Source organism: Siniperca chuatsi, linkage group LG5 (assembly GCF_020085105.1).
Source record: "Siniperca chuatsi isolate FFG_IHB_CAS linkage group LG5, ASM2008510v1, whole genome shotgun sequence".
NCBI classification, from domain to species: Eukaryota; Metazoa; Chordata; class Actinopteri; order Centrarchiformes; family Sinipercidae; genus Siniperca; species Siniperca chuatsi.
Window position 1 is genome coordinate 19,581,987 of NC_058046.1, and position 27,889 is coordinate 19,609,875.

Consider the following 27,889-nt stretch of genomic DNA (forward strand, 5'->3'; position numbering starts at 1 on the left):
AGCTCAGTACAGGTGGCAGGGATGCCTTGTCTTAAAGGTCTTTAACTGTTATTCTGGTTGCCAGTCCAACATCAATAGTGGACAGTGTGTTGATGTGATAGACAAACCATCATTCTGACTTCCTAGGCAAGGAAACTTTGTTTGATGAATCCTGGCATCCAGTGCACCTGAGAGGGTTTTAGGTGAGTTTGGGTATAGAGATGCACTACTCTGATATTTTTTTCAGTAAACAATAGATAAATCTACTTGGTAGTCAGTACTTGTGTTTTTCAGGCACTTACAACCTGCTTGTGGATTATCACTCTCCTTCAATGGTGAACTGGGCTTGAACTTAAACTGAATTAGGCACTCCATTGAGTAGGGACAATCATATTCTGTACAGCTGCAGTGTGTACATACTGGAGCCTGTCTTAACCTGGGCCAGAACGTAATTTGATATCATAATATATTGCAGTACCATCTCCTCTGATACATTATCACAAACATCTCAATATTTTCTTGACAGGGGTGTTTGGCAGAAAGGAGAACAGTACAGAGTTCAAATGTCTGCAGTTTATGGTTGTTCAAATGATGGCACATGTTACTGTGTGTGCCAAGAAAAGGATATTTTCTGCACTTTGGTACACAGTGTCTCATCTCAGCTGTCAATAATACTGAAGGCTCTTCATAACATAGTGAATAGATATAGAATATGAATGATTACTGCATGTTCTAAAACAAAATTTATAGTTTTAAGGGTATATTTTCCTATTTATGTACACAAAAATTGTGATGTGTCGCAGAGAGTTGTCTCAAAATGTCTCTTATATATCTCATAATACAGAATCATCTAAATTGTGATGTTATTGTGAGCAAACTATTGGGATACTGATTCTAAACCAAACCAATGTTGCCCTTTTATGTTGCCTTTAAACATATAAACCATTTTGATATCGGCTTCAAGATGTCCTTTGTGGCAGAATTTCATGCTGTCTGCAACAAGCAGGGCTAATCACAGACATTTTGTGGCCAGGTGCTTTCATGCCAAACATTTCTGCTATAAGAAATGGAGTGCCATTTTCAAAGAAAAGTAAGAAAGACGGACTTTAAAAGCATTTCATTTTCAGTTAGTTTCTATGTCCTGTGTTGCCCTTATGCCTTCAAGATGCTCTGGTTACTTTATGTGTGAGGCACCACAGATGCCAGCCCCACCCCTCTTTGAAACCTGTTGATGTTCTTTTTTTTAGATAAATTCATGAATTGGAGTGCAGTGCAGGTGCAGAGACTGAATTGGGCTTTACCCCATCATCACATGTTGAGCGGCTCAGTTAGCTGAGGTCACTTCATTTAACCTGGATAATCCAATCCAAATCCTCCCAGTAGAAAATATTCTCGGTTTCCAGGCAGTGCTGGGCACATAAGCCTGTTTCCTCAACAAGATTATCACACACTGCTTCTTGCCTGCCTGCTTTCTTCTCTTCTGTTAGCTCTCACCTCCTCTCTGTCGTGCTTGCTGTGCCTCCACCACTATCACGATGGTATTTTTTCCCCTCCTCCAAGGCAAACGCTTTATTTCCTTCTATCCATTCATTCAGTTTCTCACATGGATGAACTTGCATGCATGCTCACGCAGGCAAAGAGAAGAGGATGAAAGAGGGAGAGGGCAAAGGTTTAGACAAACTGTGCGATACTAATCATATCTGCTCTTATCTGGTGAATGAAAGCGAACAAACTTTCTGTGATAAACATGTCAAGATGCCATTACGCTAGACTTCACTAAACTCTCTGTTGTGAGGTCTTTTCCCTTGGTATGAGAGTGGATTGGAACATATTACTTCATAAAACTGTTTCATGCTCCGTTCTCTGTAGATTTTGCCATGTTTAAGATGTTTTAAGTCTGCACATGATTTATCTCTTTTTGAGCTAGCACGGCAAGCAGCAACGTTTTAGAGCTTCAGAAACTTTTATTTCTTTCCCCTTTCCTTTTGTCCTTGGTAGTGAAGAGATGGAAAAGGGAGTGAACATGGAGACAGGAGACTTCAGTGAGGAAATTAGGAGGGATAAACAAGAAATGAGCAAGGATAGCCTACCATAAGAACCTCATCTACTGGGAGGTTTTAAGAAACCAAAGCAGGGACAGATGAGTGAAAAGAAAACTTTCTTTTGCATGTGTCTACTTTAAAATTCAAGCTAGAGAGGCAGATTTTAGAGTGAAAAATGCTGATAAGAGTTTAGTGCATAATCTTCCATCACTAGACTGAACCAAGGTGAGATGGAGATGGACTGGTGAAATGTTTGACTTTTTGCCTCTTCATTTTCCTCCTTCACTTCCCACTTGGCTTTCTCCCTGCAGATTACCCGTGCGTGCGTGCGTGCGTGCGTGCGTGTGCGCGTGCGTGCGTGCGTGCGTGTGTGTGTGTGTGTGTTTGTTCATAATTACACTTGAGAGAAGCACCAAAAAACCTATATTAGACATACTGATTTGCTGCTGGTTTTCCCCAGTATGCGAGCTACTCCATTAATTAGTATTGGCTTGTTTATTGGGAGGCTGTCGTGGCCTAGATAACGATGCCAAAGTCACTTTTAATTAATGACCATAAAACATTTATGGAACCATAATTACAGAGTGGCAGCTAAGCCTATTAATATTGATCTGAACATTAATTATTCTGACTTTTCATAGTACTTATCTGTGCTATCATCCTTTAATTATTATTTACTTGATATTTTATTTTCAGCTATCTAGTCTATGTTCTTCAGTTAAGTGTGGGCTCAGTGAAGGCATTAGTGAATTTTGAAAATGTGTTAATGTCTTTGCAACTGTTGTATTATGGGCATCACGGGGATGTGATAGTTCAGGTTCACTGCAATCAAGGCTTCCCATAAAAAGAAGAAATCTTTCCATCTAAAATGTGCTTTTTTGTCTAAATCTGATCTCATCCTAACATCAGAAAGCAGTTTGTCTTGAATACAACCCTGATAAATGCAAAAGGCTGACCCAACAGTCCATTAAGTCAATTTGATTACTTTCATTTAAAAGCCAAGGAATGATGGACAACTAATGTGAAAAGTTTAGCTCTTTTCCAGGCTCTTAATTCTACAAGAGATTGATTGCCAGCTTTCAGTGTAGCTGAATTTTTGTGCCCTTACTGTAAGTAAAACCAGGATTACACAATTAAGATACTGACTATGATTCTGATTTCGCTATGATGACTTTTTTTCAAAACCATGGAGAACTTGCACTTGGCTGCGACAAATAGGGCAGGTCAACAAAGACAGTCGGCACACATTGTCTTGTGTGTGCAAATGTTTTGGAATCAAAACTGAAGGTCAGAGCCCTCAGGATTTTATCAAACATGTTTGATTGACTAATCTGAATGTGATGCTGTAGCTTGACCTGGTTATTGAATAAAATCACACCAATCCTCGAAATATTGCTGGCTTCAAATATCCATGTAAGGCAATAATACTTAGCATCCACACTTACTCAACCTGTGATTGTTCCATATGGGAGAGATCTGACTCTTTAACGCACATAAATAATCTAGAAAGAAATCCAGACCAGTCATACGGTCTGGATTTTCTTTCTAGATTATTGAGTTTCACCTTGTTCAAATCTAAAGAACAAATGTGACATGTGAAGGCATGGCATTTTTTTTGTATAGCACATTTCGAGTAAACGCAATGTGCTTTACATTAAAGTCATAAAACATACAATGTTTTATATATGCATAGAACAATATAATAAAGACAAGAAAACATAACCACCTAGAAAACCAAGCTCGCCATCGATGAACCCTATCCCCAGCCCAGTAGTACTACTGCAAATACAGATAAAATTGCCAGAACATTTATGGAATAAAGTGCATATATGACGGAGGCTTTTGACTGTAATCTGTGAAAGTCAGCAGCTGAATGCGTGATGCTGAGAGTTCTCCCAGATGTTACGGATTTTAAAAGTCTTCAAGTGCGTTTTTGGTTTAAGAGATGACAGGAAGCTGTGAAAGAAACTGCTCTTATGCAAGCGGCTCAACAGGAAAAGGCACAGTGTGTTCAGGTCAGACTCATTTTGCTGCCGGTCGCTCTCCATCTCCCTCTTACATCATACCTGTGTATCTTCTTCAATTTTAAAATCCAAATGTTGGGTTGCAAACCTTAAATATTAGTTCTAGGTCAACTGATTCAGAGTAGTGCAGATTCTGGAGGTCTCAGATGGCGAGGGAGTGACATGAGGGTAGGGAACGGAGCATCTGGGCAGCATATGAGATGGAAGGGAATCCCAGGAAACTTAGTGACCCACTTCTCCCTGGTTTTTCCCTTTTTAATGTAGCGTTTGGACATCAAAGGAGTCGAGACACATGGCTGCCATCTCATAATGGATCTCACGTGACATCTGAGAAACTAGGGACGGATGAATGGGCATCTATGCTCTCCATCTATGTGTCTCTGTAATTTTCTCTCTCAGTAATCTTCCACCTACTGTATCTTACTATGTTTCCTTTACCTTGTTTTACATTTCATCCTCTTTCTCCCTCCTTACGCTTTGTTTTTTAACCTGCTTCCCCTTTTATCCTTAACTTTTTGTTTCTCTTTCATCCACCTATCCATCCCTCATGCCTTGTCTAAATTTACTCCCATAAGGAAGATATGTCTCACTGTCCATTCTCCCCCTTTTAGTTATTTGATTTTTCTCTTCATTTTCCGCTCTTCCTTTCACAACAAAATAAATTATTCAAATTTTTTTTTCACATCATCATTCCTGTATTTACATAATCTGTGCTGCCTGACCTTGTCATTATTGTATGTGTGTAGATTTACATATTTTTAAATTAAAAGTCCTTCAGTCTTTGTATTTTTTACATTACGATAAATAACTTAATGTATTTGTGTGTTTGTGTGTGTTTTCTTCCACTAGTCCTCTTCTTACATGGAGAGATGTTCAGCACATCATTGTAAAGACTTCTAGAGCCGGACATCTCAGCGCCCCTGACTGGAAGACCAATGCTGCTGGTTACAATGGTACACACACACACACACACACACACACACACACACACACACACACACACATACACTTCTCATCCGAGGATCAGATTGCTTCTGAGTGAATCTCAATATCTAAATAGCAAATATACACAACTAAACACTCCTTTAAATCAGTCAAAAGTTCAATGAAACTCAAAGAGCACTGCAGAGCTTACTTGTCACAGTTTCTTTTTTTTGACTGCGGTTTGGATTAATGATCAGTTGGTTTGGATAAATTCACAACTGACAACTTCGGATCAGTTTGAATGATGCTCTCGGTTGTCAATGTTTTTTCAGCAGATATTGTCTCAACACATCAATTAAACAACAGTAGCATTTATGTTTCAAGGTGGGATATAGTGTGTGAAAAATACAAAACAGTCACAGAGAAATCAATGTGCAAGATTTTGACTCCTGAATTAGTTTTCTCCAATCAGACGAGGGGTGATGAGCAGTTTCCAAAAATGTTTCATCCTGCTTAACTACTGTGCCGCCAGCTGCCATCTGTCAGGGTCCATGTGGTGGTTGCTGTTTTGTAACTTTGTGAGTGCGTACTTAAGTGTGTATGCATACCTGCGTGTGTGTGTGTGTGTGTGTGTGTGAGGAAGAGAAACTAAGTGAGTGAGAACTAGGGGTCAGCCAGGCTGCAGGCCCAGTGTGTGCCTGGAGATTTTCCAAGTGACTGTTTTTTCAAAGAGGAACTAAAAAGAAACAGAACGTGAAGGGGGGGGGGGGTGTAAAGTATGGAAGGAATTCATATTTGAGCTGCTGTACCCGTAAGTTGAGTGGTTTCCAAACTTGATCACTTGACCACATGATCTTCCTCAGGAATTTGAACTAGAAACAGTACTTTTTTTGATAAACCATTATTGGTATAAGAACAAGTTGAGTTAGCATTGCAGTGGTCTGATCAGCGGTGACTTTTCACTGTTTCCTACAGTCAGCCACCTGTACGGCTTTGGTCTGATGGACGCTGAGGCGATGGTGAAGGAGGCGGAGCGATGGAAGCAAGTCCCTACTCAGCATGTCTGTGTGGAAAGCGCAGACCGACAAATCAGGTAGAACACACACACACACACACACACACACACACTTACATACACACAGACAAACATATCCTGACATACCGGCTTGCAAATAACAAGTATTGAATTTTAAATGCTGACAAGCTGCCCTTCCAGGTGACCAAACCACTTGTAGAGCATACTAATGAATAGGAAATAAATCACATTCACCTGAAAACATATTGAACCATAAGTCTGTTTTAGCATTTGAACCACGCTGCAAATATTTGCTCCCATTCAGCCACAAGAGCATTAGTGAGGTCCGCCACTGATGTTGGGTGATAAGACCTGGCTTGTAGTTGGTGTACCAATTCATCCCAAAGGTCTTTGATGGAGCTGAGGTCAAGGCTCTGTGCAGGCAAGTCAAGATCTTCCACACAAAACTTGGGAAACCATTTCTTCATGGTTCTCACTTTGTTTGTGGGGAAAGGGCCTTCCCCAAGCTGTTGCCACAAAGTTGGAAGCACTCTATTGTCTAAAATATCATTGTATGCTGGAGCATTAAGAATTACCTTAATTAGACCTAAAGGGGCCAAACCAAAAGCATGTGGACTGGGGTGTCCACATAAAATAATTCTGGAAATCTACCATTTTAATGGTCCAATAATGGTTGGCCATTCTACAGTTAAACATGTACAGTATATTAATTGTAGTAGACTCTCTGATGCTCTGATTGACATTAAGAAATCTGATACTGTCTTGTGTCCATATACAGTGCAAGTTTAAAATTAATTGCCAGATAAGTGAGTCAACATTGAGACCAACATATGTGACAAAACTTCTTTCTCATTTTGTCTCTCATTTTTTTTCTTTCCTTGGTGTTTTATGCACCGGCATGTGTTTGAGAGTGCGGTTGTGCAAGCTGTACCTTGATAGGGGCCAAGCATTAGTTCTGGCAGGGTGGTTCTCACATAAGACCTTTACTACGCACACACACACTTGCACACAGAGACACACAAGGAGAGAGAGCCAGGGCTTCACAGCTTGTTATTCTTGATGCAGCTGGAAGCCTGAGCACTGTTCTGTGTTAGGCTGGCTGGCTGAACTTGGGCCCTGAACTGGTTTGCTTTCAGTCGAAGGCTCGGTGGCCAGCGACTGCAGCATTATCAGTGTCATTCTGTCTGTTCTGCTCCGGTGCACAAGTCGGCCCATATGAGGCTTATGTAAAGTCCAGCTTGTGTCAGTGGCAGTCGTGCTCAGGCCCCCGTACTCATGTAATGTGTGTTGGCTTATGGAGACATTTCCACCATTGTTGCGTGAAATAAATAAAACAACCCCTGTCATTTTAGCCTCCCTTTTCCATGTGAAGTGTATGTATGAGTAGCCATATAGGTGTGGGAAATGGTCAGCCACACATTTGTCCAGTTACTGGGAGCTTAAGCCTTGTTCATAAACCAAATTACCCTTCATCCATCCAGCCAAATGACAGGCTTGCAGTAAAAGTAGGCAATCACCAGGAAACAAAAGGCTTTGTTTTGTTTTTGGAACAAAGGCAAACAAGTCATGAAAGTTTTATGTGTAACACAGTTCAAAACTGAATTTTCAGACTGCCCCAAAAAGTCTGAAACATTGTTTTCCCTTAATGAACCACTTTGTTAAGTATAAATTCATGTATAAATGTCTCTGTGCTCATTTGCCTATGTTTTTTCATAGATTGGGTTGATGTGTTTTGGAAGCAGGTCAATATGTGTCTCTTCCTTCGTTGGTACATCTACAGATGTGTGTGTTGTTCTGTGCTTCTAACTTGCTACATGAGTGCAGCAGTCACCTCACTGCTGTGTTCCCACACACCCTCTGGCTGGCCCCTCTGACTGCGTTTGGTAATGTCTGTCTGCTATCGCTCGCCTCACTCCACTTGGAGCACGCACCAGGAAAACTGCCTGATCTGTGTGCAATCAGGCTGGTGGTAATCAGCTGTGCATCTGCTCTGCTCGGCCCCATGCATACGGTTCAGTTATCTGTGTTGTGTCATAGAGAAGCCAGAGCTGTGATATCAGCCCTAGACTCTCCAGCCATTACTGCAGTCCGCTTTACAAACAGTCAGGTTTTCTCTGTTATTCATTCCATCATGTCTGCTTGAGCTCACACAATTTTCTTGTGTGTTTCTCTGTTTTCAGTGGTTTATTGTAACTTGTTTATATTGACTATTAGTCCCTCAAGAATTATGTGAGTCAAAGGACAAGTGGAGAAATTGTTATGGATTGTTTACCTGTCGTTATTCTGGAAAAACCATTCATAATGCGCTGCTTTAAATAATAATAAACCACTTTCACTCTTTTCATACTAATTCGTTGATCTAATTGATATGAAACAGGTGAATTTGTCTCACCAATTTTACTAGTTTAAAATACATTTTCAATGGAAATCATTAAATTATTCTTGATCACCCGTTTTGGCCTTTCACAAACAAATTGGTAGTTTTTAGCAGTAATTAGAAATCAGTGGACTGAGAAGTTTGAGGAATACCAGCTCCAAGAAAAAGGCTTCATTTTCGTTGTGCAGCTAAAGACAATCTTTAATTGCCTTGGGGTAATTTTCTTCTTAATGATAAACATCTGTGCTGTATTGCTTAGGCCCTCAAAATGTCATCGCCGTGTTTGTAACCCTGACAACAGGGAATCTAATAAAACGGTTTCCAATACAGGATGAAACAGCACAAGTCACTGGCAATAATTGTCTTTCAACCCTCCACCCTGTAAAAAATAATTATAGTAATCCTTTTATATGTTATTTTGCCAGCAAGTGTAATTCACCAGCTCTGTTTTAGTTTCCAGTGAATAAGCCCTGCATGTAATCCAGTACTGCAGTGAGTTAATGTGTCAAGTTGGCTCAGCTGCTCCATGTGAAACTGTTGTGCAGCAGCAACAAATGACTTTCTCCAAAGCCTTGCTCTGGCAAGATGGTATTCATTGTCCCCTGTACTGGACCTGTCCATGTTTTTACTGTTTTTGTTATTGTATCGCTATTGTATTGTAGATCATGCCACAGATGTTATTCAAGGGGTCATTAGATGTTTGCGTTGGCTGTTTGGTGATCTTTCTGCTGCTGAGCTGCGCACAGCAGACAGAACAAATAATGTTCTTTGTCTTTCTTATCATGCTCATGGTTCTTGGTTTCTTTGGCTGGTTGACGTTTAAGAAATGGAAACCCTTAATATGGACTTTTGTGCATGCTCTTTTGTTTTTGGAAGAGATTGAATCAAAAGAAGTACATGTGATTGCTTTTAGGGGAGCCTCAGGGTATTGAAACATGATGTGTTAAGTCAGTCACTAACACAATTTTTGGCGAGAGTTGACTGAGCAGAATGTCTCAGTGTACAGAGTCCCCAACCTTACTCCCCGAAAGAGCAAACAGACTACAGGTACATTATGGCCGAGGACATTCAGTGTTTTGAAGCTGATGTCCAGTTTAACTTAACTTAAACCAGCTGTCTGGTTCCAATCTGTAAATGAAACCTTGAAATGGAAAGATTAGTATCTTTAAATGACAAACAAGTTCACTTTTAAAATTTGTACTACAGCTTTGAAAAGAGGAAATATATCTCAATTTGAAGGACTTGTATATTTCCTGAAGCTAATCAGAAGCCACGTTGTATCTGGAGTGATATGTAACTTATCTGTGTAACATGGTTTTAACCTAATTGGGCATCTGCTCTGCTCTAATATCCTATATCCTATTTTTGTTTGCTTTTCTGTTGTTGTGTTTTTCATTGTTATACCTGCAAGGAAATGTACTGGTACACCCAGCAAATCTCCTTGGGTAATGCCACAATGTCCATAAATTTGGTTTTCCCACTTTTTGTCAGTGGAGCTGGTCGTGAGTGGATTTCTTGTTTCCGTCAGTGGACAGGAGGTCTTAAAAGTGGGTTAAGCGATTCTGGAGAAATCCAATACCATGACAAATACCATGATATAGAGCTAACAGTGACACAGCAAGTAATATAACTAACGTTAGCTAGGTTGTGGGTTAGCAAACTGTCCCTACAGTTGCTGCTGCGAAGCTAACAGCCAGAGAGGACGAGACGTTTCCCAGAGCCAGCACACCAGCTCCAGACAGCGATACTCACAACTCTCCTGCTACTGTAGCTAACGTCACACCAACAGCATATCTTGGCAAACTAGTAAGCTGAATGTCCGTAGGCAAGTCATTTAACGTTGCCTGACATACAAATCATGGCTGGAATAGTGTTGTGTGGCTCGGTCCGAGCCACTTTGTTAGTTTAGCATTTACAGAGCCAGGGCTGTGTACAAACACTGGATGTTTTTTTTCCCCCGCTCACTCACAGAATGGACAGCTAGCAGACCGTGAGGAGAATTTGAAAAAGACGTGTATTGGATTAGAATCGCATACCCCACCTTTTAAAGGGATTAGTGTGTCTGGAAAGGAAACCTTGGGCAGTGAATGCAGTTTTTCCCTCCGTGAAGCTTTGACTTTTAAAAATGTGATTAATATTGTCTTTAATCCAGTCAAGTTATCAGTGCTCCCAGAAATAACAAACTTGGATTATTTCTTAGTGTGTATTTTTTCCTCATCTCTATCTTTTTAATTGGTTCCCATCCTGTCCTCCAGAACTATCCGTCCAGAGCATGTGGTTCGGTCGGTGTACAAGGCGACAGGATGCACTGACAACCCCAACCATCATGTGATCTACCTGGAGCATGTGGTCGTACGTATCACAATCACACATCCTCGCCGTGGGGACCTGTCAATCAACCTGACTTCACCCTCAGGGACCAAGTCTCAGCTGCTTGCCAACAGGTAAAGAACAAGTTGTGAGATGTTAAATTAATTTCAAAGCAAAAGCTAGAAAAAAAATCTGTAAGGTCTGACTAAAAATTCAGCTTTTTTGCTGTGACTTCAAATAAGGCAAGGTAATTCTAAATTAGAAGTGTTGTGACTCATAGGGTTTGCTTTGTTTGCTTGCTTTGTTAACAACAATAATTTTTAATTTGGGCTAAAACATCATAAAATGTGGCAACCTCCAGGGGATTGGATACTGAATGTAGTGTAAGCGCTGTGTGTACCTCGTCTACATTCACCTCAAGTAAACCACAGTCCTGTACAACGTTTGTCCACAGTTCATTAGAGACTGTGATTGTACTTGGTTGAGTGGTTGCGATTGTCTGTACTGGTATTTGCAATACTTGAGTTGTTTCCTCATCTGATATCTTTGTGTGATTGTTTTTTTGTGTGTGTTTGTGTGTGTGTATGTTTTTATGGGTGTGTGTCTTTGTGTACGTGCATGTATTCTTGATGAGCAGGTTGTTTGATCACTCTATGGAGGGTTTTAAGAACTGGGAGTTTATGACCACCCACTGCTGGGGAGAGAAGGCAGCAGGCGATTGGGTCCTAGAGATCTATGATTCACCTTCTCAACTCCGCAGCCAGAAAGTACCCGGTATGACAGTGTTACTAATTAAAAAAGAATCATCAGTCTACATACCCATTTGGTATTTTTTCTTTATTTGCTTTAATTTACAGAGTCAGTAGAAATAGGAGACATTTTTGTCTGGATTGAGTGTAGGACCAGCAGGAGCACACATGTTGCTCTGGAGGCAGTGAACTTAACTGCTTAAATGACCCACTAATTTAACAACATAATAAAGTCTTAAATGGAGAATAGCAGTTTCTAAAAAGCTGTTATGTCGATCACTATAATTCCATGTAACTTGTGCCTAGTTTTCTCATGTGTATCATTTAAGTTTAATGTAATATAATCTACTTATGGTAGCTGAAAATACCCTGAAAATATGGAATAATTTAGATTATGAAGTCCTTGCTCTCTCTGCATTCTATTGGTGAAAGTTGGTTGAACTGCTCTCCCACTTAACCTGTTACAGCAGAGCAGAAAAAAGAAGATAACCTGCCTTTTTGTTGGACCATAATGTCAATTCTATGTATCAAATATACAAATTAAATAAATATCAAAGGATATTCAGCTGCTCAAAGTGGATCTGTGTCTATGACTTTTACAATGCTTCTCATTCCTCAGGCAAGCTGAAGGAGTGGTCACTGGTGCTGTATGGCACCTCTGTGCACCCGTATTCGTCTCTGCGCAGCGATAAGCCCCGCTCCACAGACATGCTGACGCCCACCGATGAGGAGTTCACAGAGGAGTACAACGGTAAGTGATAAATCCAGAGCCGTACACAGACAGGTTAGCCACAGTAGCAGCATTGCAAAGTAACATAATTCTTTGGCAGCTGCTATTTTTACTGTCCTCTCACAATGACAGTAAGTTGTGCTGCCACATTAGGTATAAGGAGAATATTAAAGGGTGCAATAAAGTAAAATTAATAATTCCCTAAATTCAGTTAATATTGACAAGGTTATTAAACTATAAAACCTATTGCTATGGTTATCACTGCTATGGTTATCACTGCCTTGCGCTGTTAATTTTTGTGTGTCTCCAGGCCCCTGTGACTCTGAATGCAATGAGAATGGCTGTGAAGGTCCTGGACCCCATCACTGCATCAACTGCCTCCACTACTTCCTCAAGTTCAAGAACAACACCAGGTCAGACTGCCTAAGAAATCAGTATTAAGTAGAATATTGTTCTTGTGTTGGAGAACATCAAATAATTGCTGCTTAATCCACATTTTAAAGTGTCTTGTGTGGTGGGAAAGGCTTTTGTTTTCCAAATACTTTTTTACATAGTTCAAAAAGGCAAAAGTTGTGTCTCTCTTTTATAGAGTACATTTTGATAGAACATATATCAGCCCGCTAACCTAAACTGCTTGAACTACTCCATATCTATCTTCATTTACAGACTCATTTTATCCTTGGAATTATTTAAAAAAACATTCAGAGTCAAACAACTTAGTCATACATGAAATCAACAGGTGAATAAGGAAATACAAAGATGACTCATGTAAAGTGAGTGAATGAATACAGTTTTATTTAGCACCTATTGCACCTATTTGTTATTAATTACACGTTCAAGTCTAACTTTTCTCACTTTTATAGACAGTTTATAGATTCTCAAAGTATACATGAAGATATAAAAGTAATTGCTCTGTGGACTCCACCAAGGCAACTGAGTCAATTAGTTTTTTTTTTTTTTTCTTAATTTAAAAAGTGCATCTGAGCGACAAAGCTAAAGATAGAAGATACGTCTTGCTCGTATGTGATTTCAACAACATCTGATTGTGTTAAAGAGTGTGAAGTCCTCTGGGAGTCCAGAGAGCCAAATAAAGAGAGGGATCAATATGAGGGGGTCTCAATCAGAAAGTTTTACCAGGTAAAGTGAATGTTGGTGCATACCAATCCACGATAACTGGATTTAATCAGCTCAAGGCAATATTTCGATTGTGTTCACAGGCTTCAGAGAAACGTTTGTGTAACAGCCTAGTTTGCATGAATGAATTTATAATTTATAATCAGCATTCTGGCAGAAATGCACTGCCCATATATTTTGCTATGTAAAAGCAACAACCAAATTATTACATCTGGTGACTTTTTTGACGTGAATTTGAAGAGGAAGAAATCTGACTAATGTATTTATTAGGATCAACTCAGTAAACTTTTATTTTAAACAAAGTCTTGTAAAACTGGGTCTTGAACTGGGTCAGAATTTGGTTATACAGTAGATGGATCTTTGAAGAGTAGGAAACACAGTCCAGGGTGTAGAGAGGGAACAAGCAATAATCTTTTCGGAGGCTATTTAACAATTTTCTTACTCTTTCTCATATTTAGTTGTTTTTAAGAAGTATTCACGAACATTAAGATTCACATAACTGGCTAACTATGGTTAAAGAAAGCTAGGTGTGCTGTGATGTAGGTACAGTATGTTTCTTATATGAAGGTAACAAAGGCTCAAATTTATTTACAGTATATACTGTAGCACCTTTCTAGATCATCAGTCTTTTCAGTGCCATGACTACATGACATAATCTCTAGCTTGTTGTAATTTTCTGACCCTGAGTCATGTCTTAGTTGTGATTTTTGTTTTGAATTTCAGAAAGTCAACCACTTTGATGTATTATGCATTTCCCTTTTGCCACCATTTAAGGTCACAGTTCAGTGCTTGCCCCTGTTATTTTGTGAGCTGAATGTGAATAAGGTTAAGAAACCGTGCAGGTGGTGTCCTGATTAATCACACCTTGTCAGTCTGATAACATAGATGCTGTTTCCTGTCGGTCATATCGTATTCAGTCTCTCCCCTCCCCCTGTTTAAAGTGTGTGTACGTCTGTCTGTGTGTGTGTGACTGTGAATTTCTGTGAGTGTGTGCACATTTGTGTGTGCCCTTAGGATCCCATTAGGATCAAAGTCTGTTGTAATTGCCTTTGTGTCGGCGGGTCTCTGCACTAATAAAAGGCAAACTGATGCAGGTGCATGAGAATGTGCAAGCTTAGGCGCTGCCTTATCATTAGCCCACTTTAGAGGTGAACCGCCCTTTTCTGCCACCACAGGGAGCAATTGATGAATGAAGATGGGGAAGGAGGAGGGGTGGCGGTGGTGTTTAATGTTTAGATAATTACATCCCTACATATGTGTTTGATGGTCTAGACTCACCAAAAGGTATGTGCGGGTCTTTGGAACTTTGTAGTGTTTTTTTTCACTTCTTTGTGTATGTGTATGCATTGTATGCACAGCTGTAGCCAGAATTCTAGAAATACTCAAGTCCAATAAGTTACCAGATAACTTTGAAGGAACTTTAAACATTTAAAATGTTCTATTAATTTCGACAATTTTCTATGTTTCATTAGTCATTTATTTATTTTTTTTAAAAATGGTCTGTCCCAGAGTTCTTCTACGTGATCATCTAAACGCTGTTTTATAAGAGTGTTTTCTACATCACCTGGAATAAATCTAGTTGGAAAAAATATTTTATTGTTGTATTTATGCAATTTTGTATCTTCATTATCTTATGCAATTTTTCTTTGCCTAAAAATTGTCAAAGTTAACACCCTGTAAAATTTTTAGTATCAACCATAGACTGTATATAAAGATGGACGACATGTCAGCTCCCCAAAAGTGAAGCCAAAACATCTCGATACACCCGCTGGAGGCTGGCTGCAGTATAGGTCATAAACCCCTCCCCCTCCATCTTAGCGGATTGGACATTTTTCCCAAAGATGGTTTCTGTCATTTTAGGTAGTTCTCATCACACTGATGGGTGTTCAAGTGTTCATTTTTCTGATAAGTTTGGTTCTAATTAGTTATTTGATGCTATATAACAGAGGTTTCACGTCATGATTGACAGCTGAGGCCAAATGACGTCACCAACGCAAGATGGCAGCTCCCGTATCCGGGATATTTTGGCTTCATTTTTGTACAGTGGTAGGAAGTGGAGATGCATCTTTATATATAGTCTATGGTATCTACCTTCAAAAACCAACTATGTGTAACTTTAAAGTCTAAAATGTAAACTGCACCTCATGTTCCCAGAAAAACATACTGAGGACATGACCCTCTTTGTCCTCAATGGTAGCAACAGCCCTGAACAAGAAAGATGAGAATTCTCAAAAGCACAGTAATTGTTTCATGCATTTGTAAAGTAGGAAAATTTTAATATACATCAGTATGTCTAAAACATAATCATAACTAATAGGAATGATGGCCAAAAATAAGCATCAAGTTGAAAAAAGAAACCCTTGAAATTTACCTCAATTTCACGTCTATATGATTTCAATCACCAACATCAGCTTGCACTGACAGTGTGGTAATGCTAATGCTGTATAGCTGTTTAAAGTTTTTCTCACATTCAGTGGTGTCCTTGGGGTTACATTATAGTGTTTTTATAATCTTTATTGGTTAAATAATCATTTCAGCGTAGCAGTGAAATGGTATTGAAGTTGGAGGACAAACGCATGGCAGTGTGTATGTGCACACGTGGATTATGTGTTTCACATGTGCAATGTGTGTTTCCTGGCAAAAAACTCAGTTGTGTGTGAATAAGGCTTAAGGAGTGTGTACGTGTGTGTGTGTGTGTGTGTGTGTGTGTGTGTGTGTGTGTGTGTATTTTGTGCTCTTGAGGATTTCGGAGATCTTTCTCACCTTAGGAAGGGAGCCTCAGGGTGAAATGAGGGGGTGACGGAGGGCTGTTAAGTTATCCAACAGATGTTGCACCTGTTCACCATATAGCACCCACACACACACACACACTCGGTCCCTCTACTTCTGTTGGTCCCAACTCATTATGTGCTATTGATACATGAAAAATAAATTTATATTTACAATGGCTAACCCTATTTCTCATTTAGTCATATAAAACTGTATTTTACTTGAACTTATATTTATTATTGCACACAATATGTTATGACAATAATACTCTTACACAAGAGGCATATGTTTGTTGTCAGACATATGTTTTACATTTTGAGCCATTATACTGAGCTGTGTGATAGAGGTTGTTAATCGTGGAACAATGAGGTTCTACTACAACCAATAAGTCTGTAAGAAATACTAATTGTCCCTTCTTTGTGTTCCACTTTTGCCTTTTGTGACGCTCTCTTTTACCCCGTGTTCCCCCTTTTTTCCCTCCCCCTTCAACCACCTCTCCCTCCAGGATGTGTGTGTCGGAGTGCCCCAGTGGCTTTTTCCGTGACGATAGGAAGCGTTGCAAGAAGTGCTCCTCGTTGTGTGAGACCTGCGTTGGTAGCCGTAGCGACCAGTGCACCACATGCAGGACTGGTTTCCACCTCAACGAGGGCTCCAACACGTGTGGCGCCAACTGTGGCGACGGCTTCTACCTTGACCATGGTACGTTCCACTGCTGGCCAAACTGGCTCTGCAATCTACAAACTAATGTGTACACACATGATAGCACACCATGCAGTCAGGTTTTCTTTCATCATTCCTTGGTCCCAGATTGGGGTTTTTATAAGCTTCTTCTGACTTCAATAGTGTTTTCTCCTTTGCATCTGTTTTCTTGTAGTTCAGCAAACGACATTTAAACAGTTCTTGGGAGCAAAATGCCTTCAACTACACAAAACCAGGCTCAGCAGTGATTGCTACATGCCCACCCAGGGTCAATGATTTGTCTTTCTAAGTCCATTGTCACTTTGCTCCCCATTCTCAAAGTGTGAAGTTCCTAAGATTAAAGAATAGCTAAATTTATTGCTCTCAGTGGGTAGGTAATCCACAAATACCACCATCGATGCTGGAAACAAACAGGACTTCCAGAAACATCTGTTTCGTTCACAACCTCAGAATGATGCCATTGTATCCTTGATGTAACGTCTAGCCAGCTGTTTATTTTTATGCACTTACTGAACCGAACAGGACTGAAAAGTTTGTGCTAGTAAGCAGATGTCTTCACCAGTTTAAAGTGGAATATATTCTGAAATAAAACAGATCTGCAGAAGGATGATCTATGGATTACATTTACGAGAAGTCAGCTTGTTTTCTCTGTGTTGATCACTGGTTTATAATAAACAAAGTAGTGCAGGAGAGTTAACATACAGTATGTACTTACGTATATACTTACTGGTTTGTCTTATGTTCAAGATGTATGCCAGCCAGGATGAAATTAAAGCAGGAATGAGAGAATGCAACTATGTATATCTTATAATTATGTCTATATATTGGTTTGCAGCCTCGACAGTGTAAGTCCTGGCAGCTCTGAGAGTCTCTGGCAGCAGATCTGATGTGATCCAATCCAAGTTCAATCATAACATTTCAGCAGGCCAAGATGTAGTGGATACTGTATTCTTTTGAAATGTTGGCACTGCCCTGTATTGTGTTGTGTTAAATGAGCTGTCTAGAGTTTATTTTGTCTTTGTCAGTCTGACAGCAAGCCGAGGTGAATTCCTGCCTTTATCAACATGTGGACACGTTCATGTAATGATTTCATTACTGATTAAGATAACTTTTGTTTTTAGAGATGCCAACCTAATTATGGACAAAGTAATGTAAGATACGGGATGTATGTTATGTGTGGTATCAACTGAATCAAGTGTGATAATTGACTATTGTGTCAAAAAGTTTAAATCCATGTAAGCACAGGGTGTCGACAGTGACAATCTCACGGACCCATAAAAGACATTTCAACCAGGACTGCAAGTAATGGACATTTCCCTTATTTATTAATCTTAAAATTTCTTCTGCTAATCATTTCAGCAGTTATTTTGATCTCCGGTTCTCAACTAAAATGGGAAAGTAACACCCAAGAGGCAATGTAAAAGTGTATTTTCTTTTCATGTAAATCTGTCCGTGACCTGTCCATATCCTGCATCCAACCTTTAATGACTTACAGATTCCTGAGTGTCTAACCAACAATCCTCACTTACTCTCAGTCTCCTCCTCTTAGTTCTGACCATATGACTTTCCCAAGAAAACCATATGGTTGTGTCATACATAAGCAACGTTTTTCAGAAATGTAGAAAAAACAGTTCTGATTAATAGTCATAGTCTACTCTATGGTTTCCCAGAAAAAACAAAACATGCTATTCACGTATCTTTTTGGCAATCCTCATCGCTGCTGAAGGCAGAAGTGTCCGTGTGCATTGTCTCAAAGCGTGTCATTGCCTTTAGTCTGCCTTTTGAAATATTCATCTACATTCCTATCCTCCCTCACCAAACAGTACAATCTTCTTTTTCATCCCTGCAGCTTTAGCCTTTTCAGTTCTTCCCCCTCCTCTCTTGCCATCTCTTCCCCCTGCCCTTTGTCCTCCTGTTTTGTTCATCTGTGCCTTCTTCTACTTATTCTCTCTCCTTTCCTCCCCCACTTTTCTTACTGGTCTTCCTCACTCACTTTACCCCTTCCCTTCCTCTTCATCATTGTCTTCCTCCTCTGCTCCCTTTCTTCATTTCAAATGCAACCAGACTTCTGGTTCCTATTAGCCCCTGCGTATGATTGGCTCACCCTGTGTCTTTCAGATTCCAACATTTGCAGGAGATGTCCAGAGAACTGTAAGAAGTGCACCACCTCCAATATCTGCACAGAATGTAAACCTGGGACGAGGTAAGCTGGGAGCCATGCTGATCAGTGCCTAACCAGATACACTGATTGGAGTTTCAAGCATTGAGAATTTTAGTGTCTTGACAGCAAGTGATCTTGTCTGGCTGTGTCTGTTGCTACATAACTTGTGATTACACACCTTATAACTTGCAATCTAAAATAAAATAAATAAAATGTTTTACTATAGTAATGGTATAGTTAGAATTGCTGCAAACACATTCAAATCTTAATTTCCTCTTAACTGCTGCAGAAAAAGTTTGAAGGATTTGTCTGAACACTATTTTGTGTTGCTCCTTTTCAACAACTTAACCACTGTAACTCTAAAGGCGTCAATGGTCTGCGCCCGACAACGTGTAACTCCGAAACCGACAATCTGTCATTCATGCAGCGATTGGCCAGCTGTGTGAAGGTGAGAAAGTAAGCAGGGTTTGAACTTCTCTCTCAAGCTCTATTTATTCTTCCCACAACTAGTTGTCACTTTTTGTATGTACAAACAAATGCAGCACTTAAAGGAAAGATTGTCAATAAGTGTCTGCATTTCGCCCCTCTCTATGACGGCAGGCTTTTCCCTCCACCTTCAAGTGTGGCTTGAAGGTGGAAACACGATTGTCTTTAAATGTGGTCACACGACAACTCGTACGCACTAGTTTGTTTGGAGCATACCCCCACCTTAATGGTAAATATGCTTTTATCCAAAGCGCCCTACAAGTGCCTCTCATTCACCTATTCACCCATTCTCTCTCTCTCTCACTCACACACACACACACACACACACACACACACACACACACACACACACACACACACACACACTGATGGCAGCGAGCTACTATGCAAGGTGCTGGCCTAACAATCGGGAGCAACTTGGGGTTGTGTTCCCCATGTGTATGAACAGTTTGGTTCATATACATTTCAGCTAAATATATGCTTTAATTTGCCATTGATTAATCATCTTAGAAAAATATTAGCAACATGGTGTCCATGTGACTGTGGGGCTTTGTGCTTGGAAAAGCCTTTAACATTTAATATAATTGTGAGCCTGCTGCTACCAGACCTGCTGGTATTAATCACAGCTTGTTATTATGTAGGTCTACCATTACAGTCAGTCCTCTGTTATGCTAGTAGAAATGGCTCAGGTTTTGTCTTTTTGTATCAATTTGGCTTGAATGTCAGCATTGTGGTTTCGGGATAAAAACCCTTTGTGTTTACTCACTCTAACGCTGCAGAAAGACAGTGTTGCTAATTTAGACCAGCACATTGTTTTACACTGTGGTTTGGGTTCCACTTGGGACCCAAATTAAGTAAACAGAGTTTCACCCTGTGACCCAGGCTTAATAAAGCCCACATATACTCTTGTCATGCGGAGACCCACAAGAAGTGGAGCTGTTTCCCATTTTGGGTTGTAATCCTTACTTTGAAGAACCTCTGATCTAAACCATTTAGTTATCCATGTAGACATGTTCCAGTTCATTTTCTGGCCATTTCCACAGCAGCCTCTTCAAACCGCCACAACTACACTTGACCTGACAGAGGATAGGGCGTTTCAAAGTGCTGAAATTCCTGATAGGTCATGAAGGAAACACTTGTGAAGCGTTTAAAACATATTGCGGTCTTGAACCCGGCTTTAAGTGTTCAGTGTAGTCAGAGGTGGAGGTGGGGACACTTGTAAGCCATAATTTTCTCTGAACTCCAGCAAGACCACAGTAAGACACATGCTCACACACACGTTCACAGGCACACACACAGACACAGTCTTCCCTCTCCCATTCTGTTCACCATCCATGGTCGGTTAGGAGCCGAGGAGGAAGAGAGGACCAGACGAGATTGCTTCTGGGAAACGTTAGCTAACACAGACCAGCTGTTTTTCAGCTTAGCGCAGCAAGCTCACCAACCTATCCTCACTGTGACTTCACTGAACTGACTTTATAACCTCCAAACCTACTTTCTAGTGACCTCTACCCCTACATCTGGCACTTCTCTTGTATATATTGGTCAAAACAACAAGTTCCATTTGACTACACTTGAGTCAAGAAGACGTCACATTCCTGTATATCAGTGAAAAAGTGAACTAAAGGCCAGCCGCTAATGTGTGTACAGACATGATATCGCTGTTGCTGCAGTTGATTTTTTCCTTTTTCTTCCTAAATATTTGCCCAGAAAGAATTTTCTGAAGAAAATTGCTCAGTAGCAGCTGGCTTTTAACAGGCAAACTTTCACTGATTTGCAGCAAACTGTTTGGAAACATGAGTGATTTCAAACATTTTTCTTTTCTTAAACTCCCCTGTGCTGCTGCCAGTATGAACTTTATGTTGCTGATTAAAGGAAACTATATATATATATATTTTTTTTAAACTTACTCCCCCCAGTATTTACTATGAAGGTATGAATGTGTGTCATTTTCTATTTCTCCTTCTAGTCTTCAAGCAAACAAGTGTCAGATGACCTGTGACCCAGGGACTTATTACAATGGCCACAAAAGGACTTGTGAGCCCTGTCATCGGGCCTGTGCCACCTGCGCAGGTAGGAAGTCATATGATTTTTAACAACGAACTAGTGTGAACACTTAATGTATCACTTAGAATTACATTTATTATATAGGTCAGTGTCTTGTTTAGCAGACATGATGAATACTCAAACGAACATTTTTGGTTTATCATCTGATTTTGTAATGCCCTAACAACATCCCTGAAGTGTGTATCTGTGTGTTTTTCAGGCACAGGTATAGAGGCATGCACTAAGTGTGCAGACGGCTATTTACTTGAGGACTGGCGGTGTGTGGCAACATGCAGCACTGGCTACTACCTGTCAGAGCAGACCTCAGACATCGGGCAGGTGCAAAGGTCCTGTAAGAAGTGAGTCAGCACACCTGCCAGCACGTCTACACCACAGTGAAAAAGTGAAAAACTTTAAGATCTCCAGTCTACAGAGATAAACAAGGAAATCTAGCTTTCTAACTTTAACCCCAGTTTGGCCTTTCCTAGTACTACTTGTTCTCTCTGCAGTGCCATGAATGCAGGAATGTTTTTTCAGTAGGGTTTGGCTGCCATGGATACACACATATTCATGTTTAGACCAACTGACCAATAGACCAACTGACATATGTAATGCATTTTAAAAAGTTAATTCCGAAACTTGGATGTAAATAATATTACAGTATACATTACATTATGTATGTTTATCCTCCAAATTTAACATATTTTTCATACTTGAACCACAACAGAATGAATCCACAAGCGCTTGAACAGCAACTGTTAAAATATTTTTTATCAGAGATTATTTAAAAAAGTAAAATGATATTTCGTCTGTGTTTCACTCCAGCCGCCACAGCACCCCCTTTCCAGTGTAAATGTGCAGTGCACAATCTTGGCATTTCCCAGTTGTCCGGTTTCTCATTTAACATTCTGAGAAAGTGGCCAGCAGATGATTCAGACACCGACATGTCCTAGTAAATGCAATTTTGTTGCACTATACCCGTATTTAAAACTGGAACTCAAACATGAATGATGTAATTTTGCTTTACAAAATTACAATCAGTCACTGTAACAATAAGGGGAAATGTAAGCAGAAAGCCTACAATAGAGGACTTTGCTGTCATTTAGGGTTTACTGTAAAAGCATGAGACTGGTACTCCTCACTGTTTCAACTTATATAATTTGATTTAATAATCCTTTCAGAACTGCCATTTGGTGCGGTCATTGTTTCTATCTTAAAGCAGCGTGCAGTTTTCCCACAAACCGTTCTGTGGCCTTACTCTTCACTAATGTTAACCTGGATGAGAAGAAAAAGGAGGGAAAGAACATGTAAACATACTCATATTCCTTTGTTTGATGACAGTTTGATGACTACTTTGCCTCCTATCACACCCACAGTCGAACTCCTCCACAGAGTCAGACATCTTGTCTGCTTTTCTTATCGTACCTTGAGGTGGACTTGCCTCCCTGCGGTTTTTCTCTCCCACCTTGAATTATGTATTGCTTACTTGACCCTTTACCTTACTTGATTTCATAATTCTCTGTCAGCTCCTTCCTGGTTAGATCATTTCCAATAAAGTTTTGCCCCACTTTCAAAATAGCAATATGGTAAATGTGATAACTGTGTTTTCTTGTTGCCTAATTTCCTCCTAAAGAATTATTTCAGATATTTTCTTATCCAGTTTTTGTTGTGATAATGACTGTGTTCAAAATTTCATCTCTTACATCACTTTAAAGCTTCCAGTTTTTTGCAAATGTTGTTCACCAACACACACTGAAAGGGCCAAAGCAATGAACTACAGTGTAAACACCAGCTAGCTCACACTTGAAATAACTCATCAAATACTGCAGCAAAAAATGAATGAAGTATAGTTGAAAGTCTCATATAGGTTTGTGCTACTGTATTGAAAGGTTTTAATTTGTTTTTGAGGCTTCATTATTGGAGACTGCTTTGTTCAGTTTCCTTATAGTTCAGTGGTTTGTCACTGTAGAGGTTTCATTTTTGAATTTCCAATTTGCTGCTCTCCAATATATACTCAAAGTTTTGAACAAACTCAATCACTATAAAGGCAAAAACTAGAAAAATTAAGCTCAACCAGTGAAATATAGCTGAAATATCCTTAAAGAACTATCCCAACTTACAAGAGTATATGTGAACACAGTATAGTGCTGCATAGCCTAGTATCTAATTCTTCATACAACCATCGACAGGTGTGACCATAGCTGCTACGAGTGCTTGGGGCCTGGTGAAAGAAACTGCAGCAGCTGTGCCAGTGGTTACAATCTGGAGGCAGGAGCCTGTGTGGTCAGCACCATCTGCAGAGATGGTGAGTTGTCAGCTTTCTTATCTACAAGATGGCCTCAGTGTGTTTATTTTATATTTGTTGCATTGCCTCTCACAGGCAATTTAAAGGTGTAATGCATACTAGTATGGTCTGCAGTGAAATTTCTGAAAAGACTCAGACTAGCTAGAGCATTGAATTGGACAGAGTCACAGCAGGAAAAAAAACATGCTTTATAATGTAACAGTATTTTTGCAAAATGGCAAATACAAAAGTATACAAATTGTGGTCTAAACAATCCCAGCTAATCAAAGAGCCAAAGGCCTCAGAGATGCAAATTTACATCTCAACTCTCTCTGAAACTGTTTTGTATCTCCAGATGAATTAAATTGTATTATATCCCATGGGGTATAAACATTAATGCAAATTAAGTAAAAGCTAAGGATTCACCTGTGGCCTTCTTTTTTATTTTTGAGCTTTGTACTAACTTCTTGAATCAAACTGCTCAGGTTGTAGCTTCAAAGCAGGAGGGCGGTCTGTCCTTGCTTTTGCCTTTTGTGCTCTTTATCTAAAAGTCTAACTCATGTTCTGCATATTAATACAAAATCCTTCTTGGATTACACACTCACACATTCTTGTCGTTTTATTTTAACAAACTCTTTTCCTGGTTGTTTTTACTGTCTTTGTCACACTGCATAGGCTGAAAGGTTCTTGACACATCCAATTACTCTTTATCCCTTTTCTTATTTTTCAAGCGTTTCATACAACCTGCTCCTCTACAATAATTTCCTGATTTCTCTTGTGTCTTTACTTCACTCTCGATTTTCTGTTGCTGTGCTTCATAGTCTAGTCTTTTCAGAAGTGTGCATGTTTGGCTTATGGATCTTTTAGTGTAAATATTCCTGTTTCTCACTAATTGGCTGAGGTGGTGGTGTGATTATGAGGCTTCGACTGCAGCCTGCGATTTGCTGCTCTAGCCATGACCTTTTAGTTAAAAGCTCTGAGGAGAAAAATGTCTTTACTGTATGACCTTTCTGTTGATGATGAGTACTTTGCTTAAAGTGCACACTCGGTCTGTTTCCAACCTTCCTAAACCAAACTGGTTTCATATTGGTGAAACTTTGATTGGCAGCTCAAAAGTGACCAGTGCATTTAATTGCTGTTGGTAAATGAAAGAATTGGCTTAGTTTCTATAGACTGGTGGTCCACTTTGAGTTTTCTGTGATGCAAAATGACACCAAGCTGTGAAAATCGTCAATTTGCTAATTGTGTGACATTTGTTTTTTCTCTCTCTCTCTCTCTCTCTCTGTTTTTTCGCCTGAATCTGTTTTCCCTCTCCTGACATGGATCCAATCAATCCACTGGACTACAATCATTTTCCACCTCGATGAACATCACCTGTGATTGGATCAAAAAACTCTTCCTGTCACCTGAACCCTCTTCTGACCAATCACACGGCTCTGCCTGCCATTCAACCATTTCTAATGGTTCTGCCCTGTGTGTGTTTCCACATGTATTTTTATGTGTGTGTGTGTGCATTTTTTTCCCTCCCCTCCTTCCAAACTCCCCCTGTTTCTCTTCTTCCTGGTCTGTGGAAAGCAAATGAAGAATCTTGGGCGGAAGGCAGTTTCTGCGTGCTCGTTAAAAAGAACAATCTTTGCCAGAGGAAAGTGCTGCAGCAACTGTGCTGCAGAACGTGCTCGCAAAAGGGGTGACGGGACATACTCACTGGGCATAAAGGGAGTGCGGGGGGGATGTGGGGGCACATCCCTCCTTCTCAAACCCCCCTGCCCACTCATTCACAGTCACATAATTTATAAGAGAATCTGTGCCTCTTAAAGGGACTGCATCGGAGGTGCGATGACAGGACTACAACAAACCTACCTTTTTTCTGTACTGGGACACACACGTGGTCAGGGTGTAAAATGACTGGGACTTATTTCAAGAACAAACGTGCAAATGAAAACAAAAGTGAAAAGAAACAAAAGAATAAAAGTGTCGGTATTTTGTGACCAAAGCATCGATGCCAAAATAATTGAACCTTCTTTTTTGTTGCCAGTGTAGGAAGCATAGCTTAAAACAGGAGCCACTCAGCCTGTGAATCTCTGAATACGTCTGTGTGCATTTTTATTTTGGCTCCTCTTCCTCCTCTCTTTCCAGTGTTAACGATAAACAGATGGAAAGTGAACATACAGTAGGAAAGGCCTTGGTTTTCTGCCTGTAAATATACGTCAAAGGGAAAAAAAAAGAAGCTCATTCAGTAATGTGAAAATAATGTCTGTCTGGGCTGACTTTGGCTGTTCAGGGGAGGGAAGACAAATTCACACACTCACACAGACAAAGATACATATGTACCACACACATACACTTATAAACATCAACTCAGACACATAAATCAGCCGCCACATCCACCACGTTGCTACAGTGTCCCTGTATCCCAAGACTGATGCAAGTTACTGACCAGTATCACCTCATTTCATTTATTTAAAAACATAAACCTGCCCTCTGAATAGTGTGTGTGTTTGTCTTTATTGGTGTGTGTGTGTAGGAGAATGCCATTAATTCTTAATGTAAGCCCAGACAGCATTGATTCATTCCAGAGGTACTACAAGACGAGTCAATAGTCATTCCTTCTGGAGCTTTCTGCAGGGAAGGAAACGCTGCAGTGAGTTATAATGAATTTGTGGTACTAGGGATGCACCGGTGTTCATTTTTCACTCATGATGCAGATTCTGGATACTAAACTTTTGCCCAAAACTGAGTATTGATTCCATCCATTACTGTGACAGAACAATTTAAAGCTCCACCATTACTTTGTTATCACTGGATAAAACAATTGAAATATAACTCATTTTTTGTTACAGGGAACTGCATTTCTTTAATGTGTTTGGTTTGGTTTTCCACATGCCATATGTAACCGTGATAAAGGGACTTTTGTCCAGTACGTATATCTTATCTGTATCGGTGCATCCCAACATGTTACTGTTCTCAAATAAAATAGAGTTTTAGAAGTTTCTACTCTTTGTCATTCCATTATAATGGCAATGCATATCAACTTAAGTATTGCTCTACACTTTCAGCACAAAAGGTCAGTGATCGCTACAGAAAATATTCTGTCGTTATCATGTTTCATCTGCAGGTAAAGGTCTCTGACGGGCAGACAGACAAATCAGAGCTGCGACGGCTTTGCTTTCAGTTATTTCAGAAAAGGGATTTTGTTCAAAATTTAGATATAGAAACACATTTGGCAGTATAACTTTGTGTTCAGTCCACCCAAGAAAAACAGAAAACAAAGACAGTGAGGCAATCAATTTTTTTTTTTTTTTACATTATAATTGTTGGAACTGAAAGTAAACTGACAGCTTCACTGCAGAACCAGGAATGCGGCAGAAATGTTAAATCACTTGTGTTAAGGCCGGCAGACGTCAGATGTCTTGTTTTCTCCTCCTGTCTGTCTCTGAACCTTACCTGATGAAACTCAAAGGTTATTCTGGTGGTGCTGGTTTTTAATAAAGAACAGCAAATATAATGTTTAAGATTCTTATTCTATTTGTGTGGGTTTTCACACCTGCAGCTTGAGCATTTACAGTATTAGATGAATTGTTGTACTGTCAACTGGTTATGGTTCTTGATGATTTGTAATAAAGATTGATGACTCCCCTGTTTGGTTAACAAAAACTTATTCTTGGTCATTGTTTAAGATGACTTGAATTGACTTTAGATCGTGTGGTAGTAGAGGCGCGCACACACACACACACACACACACACACACACACCCCTCGTATAAAAGCTGTTTTTAATGTGTACCTGTGACATATCTGTGACAATGCATTATTAATGTTACTCAAAGTCCTAGTTTTGAAAATCTTTTTTTTACTTCAGTGTTCTTATTAAAATGTTTAATCTGTTCATGTTTTTGTTTTCTTTTAAGTTCCATTAATTATGGTGACAGTGTATTAATCAGATTAATGTCATCCATTAGCATTTTAGGTAATCAGTTTAGTGTTTTCACTTTGAATTATTTTTTACAAAATTATGAAAGGGAATAACATCATTGAAATTCAGATCATTGCTTTCAGAAACTTTTAGTTTTTCAGCACTCGATCAGATTGATTAAATGAAACTTCCACATGCCCCAGGCAGAGCACTTAAAGGGAGAAATG

General features: G+C 39.7%; 1 protein-coding gene across 4 annotated transcripts in view; it reads left to right on the forward strand.

Moving 5' to 3' along the window:
- pcsk5b (proprotein convertase subtilisin/kexin type 5b) overlaps window positions 1-27,889 on the forward strand; it is a 78,526-nt gene that overhangs the window by 28,290 nt on the left and 22,347 nt on the right. Inside the window, exons 10-21 of one of the 4 annotated variants that reach the window (XM_044197638.1) lie at window positions 4,895-4,998; window positions 5,945-6,062; window positions 10,638-10,826; window positions 11,330-11,466; window positions 12,061-12,192; window positions 12,482-12,584; window positions 16,580-16,773; window positions 18,892-18,976; window positions 21,390-21,493; window positions 21,687-21,825; window positions 23,656-23,771; window positions 25,326-27,635. In XM_044197638.1, coding sequence (XP_044053573.1) covers window positions 4,895-4,998; window positions 5,945-6,062; window positions 10,638-10,826; window positions 11,330-11,466; window positions 12,061-12,192; window positions 12,482-12,584; window positions 16,580-16,773; window positions 18,892-18,976; window positions 21,390-21,493; window positions 21,687-21,825; window positions 23,656-23,771; window positions 25,326-25,441 — 1,537 coding nt within the window. In that variant the 3' untranslated portion in view covers window positions 25,442-27,635. Of the gene's footprint in view, window positions 1-4,894; window positions 4,999-5,944; window positions 6,063-10,637; window positions 10,827-11,329; window positions 11,467-12,060; window positions 12,193-12,481; window positions 12,585-16,579; window positions 16,774-16,948; window positions 17,289-18,891; window positions 18,977-21,389; window positions 21,494-21,686; window positions 21,826-23,655; window positions 23,772-25,325; window positions 27,636-27,889 lie in introns of those variants that run through there. The other 3 variants (XM_044197639.1, XM_044197637.1, XM_044197640.1) reach the window with 3 other exon arrangements.